The sequence below is a fragment of the Ranitomeya imitator genome, chromosome 2, assembly GCF_032444005.1.
Source record: "Ranitomeya imitator isolate aRanImi1 chromosome 2, aRanImi1.pri, whole genome shotgun sequence".
Classification (NCBI taxonomy): Eukaryota; Metazoa; Chordata; class Amphibia; order Anura; family Dendrobatidae; genus Ranitomeya; species Ranitomeya imitator.
This window is the reverse complement of record NC_091283.1, coordinates 840475436-840490968: the sequence shown is the minus strand read 5'-3', so window position 1 is coordinate 840490968 and position 15533 is coordinate 840475436. Positions and strand designations below refer to the sequence as shown.

The following is a 15533-nucleotide window of genomic DNA, read 5'->3' as shown; positions in this document are numbered from 1 at the left end:
CGGAAGGTTAGCCTCGGCGAGGTTTCCGCTCTGGCATTAATAGAAGATTTTATTCACAAAAGAATTCCCATTAATGATTTTCTAATAAAAGTTTGTGTTTTTGGGCTCTCGCTAATACCTTCCACGCTTAATACGGTCGGATTCTTTCAGGCTTTGAATTATACGCTCGAGTTATACACGTCGGACTTAGCGAGGAAATTTGGATAAAGCTGTTAGGAAGTTGTGAGAACATCGATAAGTTATATACAGGGCCATAAAAGTGAACTTGTTTCTGGACCCGATTGATTACTGTTTTTTTTGTACAGTTTTTGATGTTTTGTGCCTTTTTTAATTAATCTTTCTATTTGCGCCTTTTCCGAAGTTTATTTTATGAGAGTTCGCCATTTGACTTTTTTTTTTTCAAGTTCGTCACCGTGGCGGTAGTTTAAGGTTTTCTAGACTTTCATTTGATTCACCTTTTGCCACCAAAATCACAAAATTTGTTCCAAATGTAACGACAGTCCTACCGTCGAGTCATTTCACGTACACCAGTAATGTTTGCTACTTTTTGTGAAAAGCTGACTGGAGGGGAGTATGCAGCGGGCAGCGGGCACTGACTGGACGGAAGTAAGGAGGGACTAATTCTCGGCCGGACTGTGCCCGTCGTGGGATTTCCGTTACAGACAGACAGACAGACGGAAGTACCCCTTAAACAATTATATATATTGATAATACTGCCCCTATGTTCAAGAATATAACTACTATAATACTGCCTCCTATGTACAAGAATATAACTACTATAATACTGCCTCCTATGTACAAGAATATAACTACTATAATACTGCCTCCTATGTACAAGAATATAACTACTATAATACTGCTCCTATGTACAAGAATATAACTACTATAATACTGCCCCTATGTACAAGAATATAACTACTATAATACTGCTCCTATGTACAAGAATATAACTACTATAACACTGCCCCTAAGTACAAGAATATAACTACTATAATACCGCCCCTATGTACAAGAATATAACTACTATAATACTGCCCCTATGTACAAGAATATAACTACTATAATACTGCCCCTATGTACAAGAATATAACTACTATAATACTACTCCTATGTACAAGAATATAACTACTATAATACTGCCCCTATGTACAAGAATATAACTACTATAATACTGCTCCTATGTACAAGAATTTAACTACTATAACACTGCCCCTAAGTACAAGAATATAACTACTATAATACCGCCCCTATGTACAAGAATATAACTACTATAATACTGCCCCTATGTACAAGAATATAACTACTATAACACTGCCCCTAAGTACAAGAATATAACTACTATAATACTGCTCCTATGTACAAGAATATAACTACTATAACACTGCCCCTAAGTACAAGAATATAACTACTATAATACTGCTCCTATGTACAAGAATATAACTACTATAATACTGCTCCTATGTACAAGAATATAACTACTATAATACTGCCCCCTATGTACAAGAATATAATGACTATAATAATGCTCCTATGTACAAGAATATAACTACTATAACACTGCTCCTATGTACAAGAATATAACTACTATAACACTGCCCCTAAGTACAAGAATATAACTACTATAATACTGCTCCTATGTACAAGAATATAACTACTATAACACTGCTCCTATGTACAAGAATATAACTACTATAACACTGCCCCTAAGTACAAGAATATAACTACTATAACACTGCTCCTATGTACAAGAATATAACTACTATAACACTGCCCCTAAGTACAACAATATAACTACTATAATACTGCTCCTATGTACAAGAATATAACTACTATAACACTGCTCCTATGTACAAGAATATAACTAATATAATACTGCCCCTAAGTACAAGAATATAACTACTATAATACTGCTCCTATGTACAAGAATATAACTACTATAACACTGCTCCTATGTACAAGAATATAACTAATATAATACTGCCCCTAAGTACAAGAATATAACTACTATAATACTGCCCCTATGTACAAGAATATAACTACTATAATACTGCCCCTATGAACAACAATATAACTACTATAATACTGCTCCTATGTACAAGAATATAACTACTATAATACTGCAGTCTTGTACAGCAGTGTGTCTTCAAGAAAATGGCGCCGGAAAGCGCAGACTGCGCAGGCGCCGATTCCGGCACCAGGAGGAGCAAGACAATGGCGCCGGAAAAGAATCAGGTAGCGTAAGTAACAAATTGCTGTGCCATGAGGCTGTGGCACTTCATGCCACAGCTATTTGTTACTTATGCCACCTGATGGGGGTCATAAACCTTTATGGAGCAGCGTATGGGGCATATGGATGGGAGCAGCACATGACAGAATGGGGGAGCAGGATGGGAGCAGCACATGACAGAATAGGGTAGCACATGACAGAACGGGGGTGCAGGATGGCAGCAGCACATGACAGAACGGGGGTGCAGGATGGAAGCATCACATGACAGAACGGGGGCGCAGGATGGCAGCAGCACATGACAATGGGGGCGCAGGATGGGAGCAGCACATGACAGAACGGGGGTGCAGGATGGCAGCAGCACATGACAGAACGGGGGTGCAGGATGGAAGCAGCACATGACAGAACGGGGGCGCAGGATGGGAGCAGCACATGACAGAACGGGGGCGCAGGATGGCAGCAGCACATTACAGAACGGGGGTGCAGGATGGCAGCAGCACATGACAGAACGGGGGTGCAGGATGGAAGCAGAACATGACAGAACGGGAGCGCAGGATGGGAGTAGCACATGACAGAACGGGGGCGCAGGATGGCAGCAGCACATGACAGAACGGGGGTGCAGGATGGGAGCAGCACATGTCAGAATGGGGGCGCAGGATGGCAGCAGCACATGACAATGGGGGCGCAGGATGGGAGCAGCACATGACAGAACGGGGGTGCAGGATGGAAGCAGCACATGACAGAACGGGGGCGCAGGATGGGAGCAGCACATGACAGAACGGGGGTGCAGGATGGAAGCAGCACATGACAGAACGGGGACGCAGGATGGAGCAGCACATGACAGAACGGGGGTGCAGGATGGCAGCAGCACATGACAGAACGGGGGTGCAGGATGGAAGCAGCACATGACAGAACGGGGGCGCAGGATGGGAGCAGCACATGACAGAACGGGGGCGCAGGATGGCAGCAGCACATGACAGAACGGGGGTACAGGATGGCAGCAGCACATGACAGAACGGGGGTGCAGGATGGAAGCAGCACATGACAGAACGGGGGCGCAGGATGGGAGCAGCACATGACAGAACGGGGGCGCAGGATGGCAGCAGCACATGACAGAACGGGGGTGCAGGATGGAAGCAGCACATGATAGAACGGGGGGGAAGGATGGAAGCAGCACATGACAGAACGGGGGTGCAGGATGGGAGCAGCACATGACAGAACGGTGGCACAGAATGGCAGTAGCACATGACAGAACGGGGGTGCAGGATGGAAGCAGCACATAACAGAACGGGGGCGCAGGATAGGAGCAGCACATGACAGAACTGGGGGTGCATGATGGAAGCAGCACATGACAGAACGGGGGCGCAGGATGGGAGCAGCCAGTGACAGAATGGAGGCGCAGGATGGGTGCAGCACATGTCAGAATGGAGGCGCAGGATGGGTGCAGCACATGTCAGAATGGGGGCGCAGGATGGGAGCACCATAATACTATAATACACTATAATACTGCTCCTATGTACAAGAATATAACTAATATAATACTGCCCCTAAGTACAAGAATATAACTACTATAATACTGCTCCTATGTACAAGAATATAACTACTATAACACTGCTCCTATGTACAAGAATATAACTAATATAATACTGCCCCTAAGTACAAGAATATAACTACTATAATACTGCCCCTATGTACAAGAATATAACTACTATAATACTGCCCCTATGTACAAGAATATAACTACTATAATACTGCTCCTATGTACAAGAATATAACTACTATAATACTGCAGTCTTGTACAGCAGTGTGTCTTCAAGAAAATGGCGCCGGAAAGCGCGGACTGCGCAGGCGCCGATTCCGGCACCAGGAGGAGCAAGACAATGGCGCCGGAAAAGAATCAGGTAGCGTAAGTAACAAATTGCTGTGCCATGAGGCTGTGGCACTTCATGCCACAGCTATTTGTTACTTATGCCACCTGATGGGGGTCATAAACCTTTATGGAGCAGCGTATGGGGCATATGGATGGGAGCAGCACATGACAGAATGGGGGAGCAGGATGGGAGCAGCACATGACAGAATAGGGCAGCACATGACAGAACGGGGGTGCAGGATGGCAGCAGCACATGACAGAACGGGGGTGCAGGATGGAAGCATCACATGACAGAACGGGGGCGCAGGATGGCAGCAGCACATGACAATGGGGGCGCAGGATGGGAGCAGCACATGACAGAACGGGGGTGCAGGATGTCAGCAGCACATGACAGAACGGGGGTGCAGGATGGAAGCAGCACATGACAGAACGGGGGCGCAGGATGGGAGCAGCACATGACAGATCGGGGGCGCAGGATGGCAGCAGCACATGACAGAACGGGGGTGCAGGATGGCAGCAGCACATGACAGAACGGGGGTGCAGGATGGAAGCAGCACATGACAGAACGGGGGCGCAGGATGGGAGCAGCACATGACAGAACGGGGGCGCAGGATGGCAGCAGCACATGACAGAACGGGGGTGCAGGATGGGAGCAGCACATGTCAGAATGGAGGCGCAGGATTGCAGCAGCACATGACAATGGGGGCGCAGGATGGGAGCACCATAATACTATAATACACTATAATACTGCTTCTATGTACAAGAATATAACTAATATAATACTGCCCCTAAGTACAAGAATATAACTACTATAATACTGCTCCTATGTACAAGATTATAAATACTATAACACTGCTCCTATGTACAAGAATATAACTAATATAATACTGCCCCTAAGTACAAGAATATAACTACTATAATACTGCCCCTATGTACAAGAATATAACTACTATAATACTGCCCCTATGTACAAGAATATAACTACTATAATACTGCTCCTATGTACAAGAATATAACTACTATAATACTGCAGTCTTGTACAGCAGTGTGTCTTCAAGAAAATGGCGCTGGAAAGCGCGGACTGCGCAGGCGCCGATTCCGGCACCAGGAGGAGCAAGACAATGGCGCCGGAAAAGAATCAGGTAGCGTAAGTAACAAATTGCTGTGCCATGAGGCTGTGGCACTTCATGCCACAGCTATTTGTTACTTATGCCACCTGATGGGGGTCATAAACCTTTATGGAGCAGCGTATGGGGCATATGGATGGGAGCAGCACATGACAGAATGGGGGAGCAGGATGGGAGCAGCACATGACAGAATAGGGCAGCACATGACAGAACGGGGGTGCAGGATGGCAGCAGCACATGACAGAACGGGGGTGCAGGATGGAAGCATCACATGACAGAACGGGGGCGCAGGATGGCAGCAGCACATGACAATGGGGGCGCAGGATGGGAGCAGCACATGACAGAATGGGGGTGCAGGATGGCAGCAGCACATGACAGAACGGGGGTGCAGGATGGAAGCAGCACATGACAGAACGGGGGCGCAGGATGGGAGCAGCACATGACAGAACGGGGGCGCAGGATGGCAGCAGCACATGACAGAACGGGGGTGCAGGATGGCAGCAGCACATGACAGAACGGGGGTGCAGGATGGAAGGAGCACATGACAGAACGGGGGCGCAGGATGGGAGCAGCACATGACAGAACGGGGGCGCAGGATGGCAGCAGCACATGACAGAACGGGGGTGCAGGATGGGAGCAGCACATGTCAGAATGGGGGCGCAGGATGGCAGCAGCACATGACAATGGGGGCGCAGGATGGGAGCAGCACATGACAGAACGGGGGTGCAGGATGGAAGCAGCACATGACAGAACGGGGGCGCAGGATGGGAGCAGCACATGACAGAACGGGGGTGCAGGATGGAAGCAGCACATGACAGAACGGGGACGCAGGATGGAGCAGCACATGACAGAACGGGGGTGCAGGATGGCAGCAGCACATGACAGAACGGGGGTGCAGGATGGAAGCAGCACATGACAGAACGGGGGCGCAGGATGGGAGCAGCACATGACAGAACGGGGGCGCAGGATGGCAGCAGCACATGACAGAACAGGGGTACAGGATGGCAGCAGCACATGACAGAACGGGGGTGCAGGATGGAAGCAGCACATGACAGAACAGGGGCGCAGGATGGGAGCAGCACATGACAGAACGGGGGCGCAGGATGGCAGCAGCACATGACAGAACGGGGGTGCAGGATGGAAGCAGCACATGATAGAACGGGGGGGGGGGAAGGATGGAAGCAGCACATGACAGAACGGGGGTGCAGGATGGGAGCAGCACATGACAGAACGGTGGCACAGAATGGCAGTAGCACATGACAGAACGGGGGTGCAGGATGGAAGCAGCACATAACAGAACGGGGGCGCAGGATGGGAGCAGCACATGACAGAACTGGGGGTGCATGATGGAAGCAGCACATGACAGAACGGGGGCGCAGGATGGGAGCAGCCAGTGACAGAATGGAGGCGCAGGATGGGTGCAGCACATGTCAGAATGGAGGCGCAGGATGGGTGCAGCACATGTCAGAATGGGGGCGCAGGATGGGAGCACCATAATACTATAATACACTATAATACTGCTCCTATGTACAAGAATATAACTAATATAATACTGCCCCTAAGTACAAGAATATAACTACTATAATACTGCTCCTATGTACAAGAATATAACTACTATAATACTGCCTCCTATATACAACAATATAACTACTATAATACTGCCCCTATATACAAGAATATAACTACTATAATACTGCCCCTATGTACAAGAATATAACTACTATAATACTGCCCCTATATACAAGACTATAACTATAATCAATAATATGATCCTTATAATGTCATTGTGTGACAATATCAACTGTAATCCAAAAAAATCCTAAATTGCCATAAAACGCAACAAGGAAAAAACACAATGTCTAACGGTTCTATATTTCTTAAAATAAATTTTATTAATAATTCACAAGATAACTTTAGATATATAATACTAAGATGCAAAAACTTCCAATGTATAGGAGCGGATAAATATACATGACATCACAAAACCCTACATGTGTGTGCATTATCCAAAAATAACCCACACATCAACGGCCGTATACCAAAAGAGTCCATATCAAGCTCCCCAACAGGAAGCAGTTCTTAATGGATATCCAGAGAATTGCCCGTACCATGGAGAGAGGCACAAATAATCATTACCATTGCTTGGTATACATACTGAATGTCACCACTCACAAAGAATGTACCCGCAATACAACACTGGACAAATATCAGCCGAAAGGAGATGGGCAAAAGATATGACTTACACAGGGAATGGTGTCAGAGAGTCCGCTCCTTTACCCCGACGCGCATTTCGTAACACTTCCCCCTACTATAATACTGCTCCTATGTACAAGAATATAACTACTATAATACTGCTCCTATGTACAATAATATAACTGCTGTAATACTGCTCCTATGTACAATAATATAACTGCTGTAATACCGCTCCTATGTACAAGAATATAACTGCTGTAATATGTCTTCCTATTGACCGCAGTGTGAATATAATCTCGTGTAATGTTTTATATTCTGAGTTTTTCATCTATAGAATAATGTGCAAGTCAATTATGTTTTCTGATTTCTCAGCTCCTTGAACACATTTTCGGTAACATTTTCGCTGGTGTTTAATTTCCTTGCGCTTTTGGTTTCAGGTCGACAGACTACGGGACGACTTATGAGAAGTTGAATGATAAAGTCGGATTAAAGACCATTTTGAGCTATCTTTATGTCTGCCCTACAAACAAGCGTAAGGTGAGAATATCCCTTAAACATCCCGTTATTTAGGGTGACTTTGCTTGAATAACCTTCTCTGCTCACAGAGTCTATTACTGTTGACACAAACCTTATGACTGCAGGGAAAAAAACAGGCTGTAGAAAAAACAAATGGAGGTGGAAGTAATTCTCCCTGCGCCCAGCCACCGCTGATGGAGCGGCTCGTTAAGGTTTCGGAAGCGGTGCCATAAATAGATGTTTCCGGAGGTTTACGCATTTACTCTGACACTCTATTACCGGGAAAATGGCCCTTTAGGTTTTCCTTTTGATGAAAATGTTACTTTGTTTCTTCTTTTATTCTTCTTGCAGTTTCCTTAACATTAGTTAGATGATCCGAGCCTCGCTCTACCTTAGAGTTACACTCCACTTCTGATTGTTACTACCTCGGATTTTCATGTTTTGTGATATTTAGTTTACATATAAAGACTTTGTTATACTGTATCAAAAATCTAAGCCCTCGATTAGTTAAGCGTATTAATGAAGGGTCTGCTGGAGTAAGAAGTGCCAAATTCTTTAAAATGCCATGTGCCACCACCAGAAATGTTGTTCCTGTCCCGTCTTAATTTTGCCACTTTTGTATCAATTTTCTCCTTTGATTGTTCACACCTTACCTCGCACAATTTTTGCAATCTTTTCAAAAGTGATGGCGCTGGCCGAGAGTCTGGTGTAAAAGTAGCAAAAGTTGCAAAATTATTGCATTTCCTTAATTTGGAGGAAAAATTAGAAACAACTCAAGTTGTTTTATGCTAATTTTCTAGCAAAAAAACAATATAACGAATCCACGCCTAGGAATGTAAATGGAAACTAACCAGTAGAGTAGCTGCCACTGTCAGTCCAGATTTCGGCTCGTGTAAGAATTGACTTTAAAGGAGTTTTCTCATCGTCATAAATGGGTAAAATTGCAGAGTGCTTGTAATAGTGTAATAAAAGCAACCTTGCAATTTACCGCTTATTAAAAGTTCTTTCCTTTCTCAAAAAACAAAGTGGATTTTCAATTCTAAAGTTTTCTTCCCGTTGTCTAAGTTACCGGCCACTTTTGAAGTCTGGCAGTGGTGGACGGTCTCCTCACCAAGGCGTGCATTGCATACACAGTTTTTGTAAGTAATCCTATGAAGTTGCCTGGATTTGCTTGCAACATTGGACAACGCACATTTTGGGCAGCGGTGTGACAATATTGGTGGTCCCAGTATGGTTTGTGAATCAGGAGCACCCAGCCTCAGCAATCGGGAGCACCCAGCCTCAGCAATCGGGAGCACCCAGCCTCAGCAATCAGGAATCCCCGAGGACTTCTGAAAAACAGTCACAAGAACAACTCTTTAAACAGCAATAGAAGCAGTAAAGAAAATTGATGAAATGACGCCCATAGTGTATCCACAGTGGCCAGATATTAGGGATCAAAGGTCCAGGTGGTGGGATTCCGCTATAAATGAGGGGAACGCCATGATGTCTAATATCAAAATGACTCGTATAAGAACTGTAATATGCCAAAAGACAGATATTTTCTGTGTGAAAGCAAACAAAGACCCCCCCAAAAAAAAAACAAACAAAAAAAAAACAGGTCTTCACACAATATATAACACACAAAATAAAAATAATAAAATAAATAACAATAAAATCCTATATTTGTTAAAAAAGATAGCTATTGAAGAATTAGATCCTGTCTCAAATTTAACCCCTTAGGGGATCTAGTTTCCAACATAAAAATCCAAAATGCCTCTCTATTGAGTAATTTACGTTTGTTATCTTCCCCCCTCCCCCCCGCAATTAGGGTTTGTAAACTTTTTTGATCCCCATGAATTTTAAACCAGAGACATCTCCGCCATGGCACCTGCAGAGGTGTTTAGATTATCCTTCTCCTATGAGTGGTGGCATAGCATTAGCAGGCATGTAAAGTGTTGCCCCCATTAACGAGCAGAACCCCCTTCCCGTGTCTGACAACTCACAGATAGTGTCTAACTAAAAAAAAAAATAAGAATATTACTTTTTTTTTCATCATATTAATATATCGGGGACTCCCAATTTCCCCAAAAATGTGACCACATTTCAGTGGTGATTTTTATTATTATTTTTTTTTTTTACTAAATGTGAAATGATTTTTGGGATTGGAACATTTCAAGTTACTTTAGCTAACAATGTGCAGATTGTAATAATATATGACCACTTACAATGGGGATTCGGGGTACAGCTGGATCATATGGAATCCATAGGGGTTCCTCCCACAGTCATGTATCCATGTGAAGTCTTCCCTAACTTTTGAGGAATTTTTTTTGCATTTTCTTATGAAAATGTGATCACCACAAAAAGTTTAGACTTGGAAGCTCCCAAAATCCTTCTTTGTGATCTGGTTATGACAATTAAAGCTGGTGCAGGTGCAACTTTAATTTACCTCTAGAATGGCCAAAGAAATGTAGCAATAATCTTTATCTTTCTTTGCCGCCAAATCCCGGTGATCACGCGACCCCACAAGACCCTCAACCACGATAACAACCTTACTGGTGCTGCCGACCTTTCTTACCGGTAATGGGGAGGTATTCCTGGTGTCGGGGCTTCAAGGATAAAATGTCGCCACCATTCAAAGCCGACATCTTTCATCTCTGTGGAATGACCTCCATCACAAACGTGCACTTCGCCCAAAAAAAAAAAGGAAAAATCAGCTTTACCTTTTATTGCTGAACATTGTGTCCTCCAGCGAAGAAAAAGCCAACAGTATAAAAGGGCACTAAAAGCAAATAAATTAAAGCAGAAGCATCTGAAGCTGCAGAGTCAATCAACAGGGAGGAAATATAAAGAGCGACATTTATTATAAAGATGAGAACATCTGACAGCGAACGTCTGCCTCCGGGTGTAAAGAGCGAAAACGCATCTCCGTAAATTCTCCACGTATCGGTCCGCAAGAGAAAAACACATATCTGTCACCATGATACATAGGACAATATCCGGCCAATATCTGTCTGTTCATACTGTCAATATTTATCCATTTAGATACAATTGTATCCACCTGTTAGATTCAAATTAAGAGAAACTTTATCGGCAATTAGGGGATCGGAGATCTGGAATCTAGGTATCTATCACATAACTGATCTCTATATATTGGATATCCTTCTACTATTTATCTACCTCTCGATTCCGTCTCCTATTTAGTGGACAAGGAGCAAGAACCCGATAATGGATTTTGCCTAAAGACCTCATCCAGCCATTATCCAGTCCTTGCCTTAAAAAAATATCATTATAGAGTCTGGCAAGTTTATTTGGGATAGGCCAATAATGAGTAAGTCAAAGAGTATGGTACAGCGGGTCCTGATTTCTTGCACTGGCACAGCGGCTTCTCCATAAGGGCCACTGTACCTGGTACTGCTGCTCCTGGAGACCCCATTAAGGAAAAATAACATATCAGGCATCAAAGTGCAGCAAAATCAGGCCGGCGTCACACTCAGCGTAAGACAATACGGTCCGTATATTACGGCCGTAATACGCTGAAAAGTCCCCAAAATAGTGGTCCGTAGCTCCTCCGTAGGCAGGGTGTGTCAGCGTGTTTTGCGCATGGCATCCTCCGTATGTAATCCGTATGTCATCCGTACTGCGTGTTTTTCTCGCAGGCTTGCAAAACCGACATACGGCTATACAAGGGATCCATGCGTAAAAAAAAACAAAAAAAACATATATATTGTCTATATATATATATATATATGTCAGTAGACACATATATGTATATATATTATTACTTCATACAGCGCTAGATAGCTTTAGGCTGTGTGCACACGATGCAGATTTGGTGCAGAAAAATCTGCTGCAGTTCTGCACTAAATCTGCATCTCCTGGCAGAATCTGCAGGTGCGTTTTTGATGTGTTTTTTGTGCACAAATCTGCACAAAAAACGCATCAAACACGCACCTGCAGATTTCTATTATGGAGGGTGCAGAAACGCTGCAGAACTGCACAAAAGAAGTGACATGCACTTCTTTGAAATCTGCAGCGTTTCTGCACAGATTTTTCTGCACCATGTGCACAGCTTTTTTTTTTTCACATTGATTTACATTGTACTGTAAATCACAGTGCAGTTCTGCACTAAATCTGCATCGTGTGCACATACCCTTAAAGCCAGTAATTCAATTGCCGGCTTTTGCTTTCTCCTTCCTAAACCCGACATGATATGAGACCTGGTTTACATACAGTAAACCATCTCATATCACCTTTTTTTGCATATTCCACACTACTAATGTCAGTAGTGTGTATATGCAAAATTTGGCCTTTCTAGCTATTAAATTAAAGGGTTAAATGGCAGAAAAAATTGGCGTGGGCTCCCGCACAATTTTCTCCGCCAGAGTAGTAAAGCCAGTGACTGAGGGCAGATATTAATAGCCTGGAGAGGGTCCACGGTTATTGCCCCCCCCCCCCCGGCTAAAAACACCTGCCCCCAGCCACCCCAGAACAGGCACATCTGGAAGATGCACCTATTCTGGCACTTGGCCACTCTCTTCCCATTCCCGTGTAGCGGTGGGATATGGGGTAATGAAGGGTTAATGCCACCTTGCTATTGTAAGGTGACATTAAGCCAGATTAATAATAGAGAGGCGTCAATTCTGACACCTATCCATTATTAATCCAATACTAGTAAAGGGTTAAAAAAACACAAACACATTATTAAAAATTATTTTAATGAAATAAAAACAAAGGTTGTTGTAATATTTTATTCTACGCTCAATCCAATCACTGAAGACCCTCGTTCTGTAACAAAAAAAAATAATAAACCAACAATATCCTTACCTTCCGCAGATCTGTAACGTCCAACGATATAAATCCATCTGAAGGGGTTAAAATACTTTGTTTCTGGAGAGTAAATAAGTGAAGCGAAGTGTCTGAGAAGTATCAAAACGTGTCGGTAGCCATCAACCTGTGAATGTAAACAAAAATGTCTTAATAAAAATTTCTGAATGCAGCTTTGGATGTGACTAGAGCATAGGGTAAGACGTATTTGGGTAGCAAATAAGTGACGTCAAAGTAAGTGAACATTAACCTGTGAATGTTGTTCATAAATTTAGATAAACTAGTGTTTTCTTCAGAAAAAAAATGTACATTGCAGCTTTGGATGTGACTAGAGCATAGGGTAAGATGTATCTGGATAGTTTAAATGAAGGAAAGTAACTCAACATTTTACCTAAGATTAACTTGTGAATGTTGTTCAGACATGCGGATAAACTAGTGTTTTCTTAATAAAAAAAAATCTGAATGCAGCTTTAGATGTGGCTAGAGCGTAGGATAAGATGTGCCAGATGTAGCAGTTAATAAGTGAAGTAAAAGTAACGGAACATTCTGTGTAATGTAGGTTAATGTTGCTAATGTTGTGGAGTGTGGCTCAAAGATGCAAATAAAGTAGAGCTTCCATAAGAATTTTTTTTATAATGCAGCTCTTGATGTGACCAGAGCATAGGGTAAGATGTGTCTGGAGAGTAAATACAGAGTAGATAAAAGTAACTGAACATTCTATGTAAAATTAACCTGTGAAGAGTCACTGAAAAATCCAGATAAATTAGTGTTTACTTCATAAAAAAAATGTTGAATTGCAGCTCTGGATGTGACTAGAGCATAGAGTAAGATGTGTCTGGAGAGTAGTAAATAAGTGAAGCAAAGTAACTCAACATTTTCCGTAACATTAACCGATGAATGTCACTCAAAAATTCAGATAAATTAGTGTCTTCATAGGGAATAAAAATCTAATAACAGCTTTGGTTGTGACTAGAGTAAAATGTGAGATGTATCTGGGTAGTAAATAAGTAAAGCAAAGTAAGTTTATGTTTTACGTGGCATTCTGCTGTGAAATGTCGCTCCGTTTTTTTTCTCTTTGCGCTCCGTAACCTTTAATGCAGAAATGTCAGCGTGTCTGTACATTTAGTGACGCTGGAGCCGCGGACGACACTTTTCTTCTCTGTAAATCATCATTTTCAGCCTCATTGCAGGCGGACAAGGACAATTAAGCCCAGAGATGTGTCGGCGCGGCGGGATGACCACGTAGCGCCATTGTTTTCGCTCGGCGTCTCTCCGATGTGCAGATGAATGGACCTATAAAGGTCGTCTCTAAAATGCCGCTTGACAGTGAAATTCCAAACTTCACTTCAAAATGCAGGAGGACAGGAGAGCGAGCGTCCCACAAATGTTACATCCTGCAATAATCCAATCACGCCGGGCGATCGCCCATTAGCGCCGAGCGCGGCTGATCCTCAGACCCAAAGGTCAGATCATCACAATGGAGGGGGGAGGAGAGATTTGTTTTTTTTTTGTAAACGGTGAATGTTAAGCAGAATCTCGTTATTCTTGGAATTATTGGATTAAGTGGCACCACAAATACTAATGACACACGGGGAATGACGTGGCTTGTTCACAGGTGGCGATGGCGCAGCGCTCGGTGGCTCGCTTACCATTTACTGTGGATTTTATTGCACTGTGTAAACTTAAAGGGTCTTTAGCATCCCAAGGTCGTTCCACCTGATAGGCTCTGATGCGTTGGTCAACCTTGCAATGGCCGAGCCAGTGGCGTAACTAGAGTGCCACCTCCATGTTGGTCAGATGCAGCATTCTAGATCTTATAAAGACACTAGATGGTGGCCTGATTCTAACGCATCGGGTATTCTAGAATATGTATGTAGTTTATTTATGAAGATTTTAGAATAATACAATGAATACACAGAATTCGGCCGGCCGGGCGCGACCAATTAGCGAAGCGTGGTTTAAATACTGCGCCAATTTGCGGCCGGAGTGCGCCTGTCGCTGATTGTTCGCGGCAGGCCACGTAGTTTATAGCACAGCCACGTAGTATATAGCACAGCCACGTAGTAAATAGCACAGCCACGCAGTATATAACACAGCTCACGTAGTATCTAACAGCCCACATAGCATATAACACAGCCACGTAGTATGTAACACAGCCCACACAGAATATAGCACAGCCCACGTAGTGTATAACACAGCTAACGTAGTATGTAGCACAGCCCACATAGTATATTGCACAGCCCACGTAGTATATTGCACAACCACGTAGTATATTGCCCAGCCACGTAGTTTATAGCACAGCCACGTAGTATATAGCACAGCCACTTAGTATATAACACAGCCACGTAGTATGTAACAGCCCACACAGTATATAACACAGCCCACATAGTGTATAACACTGCCAACGTAGTATGTAGCACAGCCCACGTAGTATATTGCACAGTCCACATAGTATATTGCACAGCCACGTAGTATATTGCACAGCCGCGTAGTATATTGCACAGCCCACGTAGTATATTGCACAGCCCACGTATTATATTGCACAGCCACGTAGTATATTGCACAGCCCACGTAGTATATTGCACAGCCAACGTATTATATTGCACAGCCACGTAGTATATAGCACAGCCACATAGTATATTGCACAGCCCACGCAGTATATTACACAGCCATGTAGTATATTACACAGCCCACGTAGTATATAACAGCCCACGCAGTATATAACACAGCCCACGTAGTGTATAACACAGCCCACGAAGTGTATAACACAGCCACATAGTATATAAGAGAGCCCACA

The 15533-nt window shown here is 43.6% G+C and overlaps 1 protein-coding gene across 4 annotated transcripts in view; it reads left to right on the top strand.

Moving 5' to 3' along the window:
• SORCS1 (sortilin related VPS10 domain containing receptor 1) overlaps positions 1-15533 on the top strand; it is an 810676-nt gene that overhangs the window by 379762 nt on the left and 415381 nt on the right. For all 4 annotated transcript variants that reach the window (XM_069754250.1, XM_069754247.1, XM_069754248.1 and 1 more), the window contains exon 3: positions 7852-7951. In XM_069754250.1, the coding sequence (XP_069610351.1) occupies positions 7852-7951 (100 nt within the window). The remainder of the gene's footprint in view (positions 1-7851; positions 7952-15533) is intronic.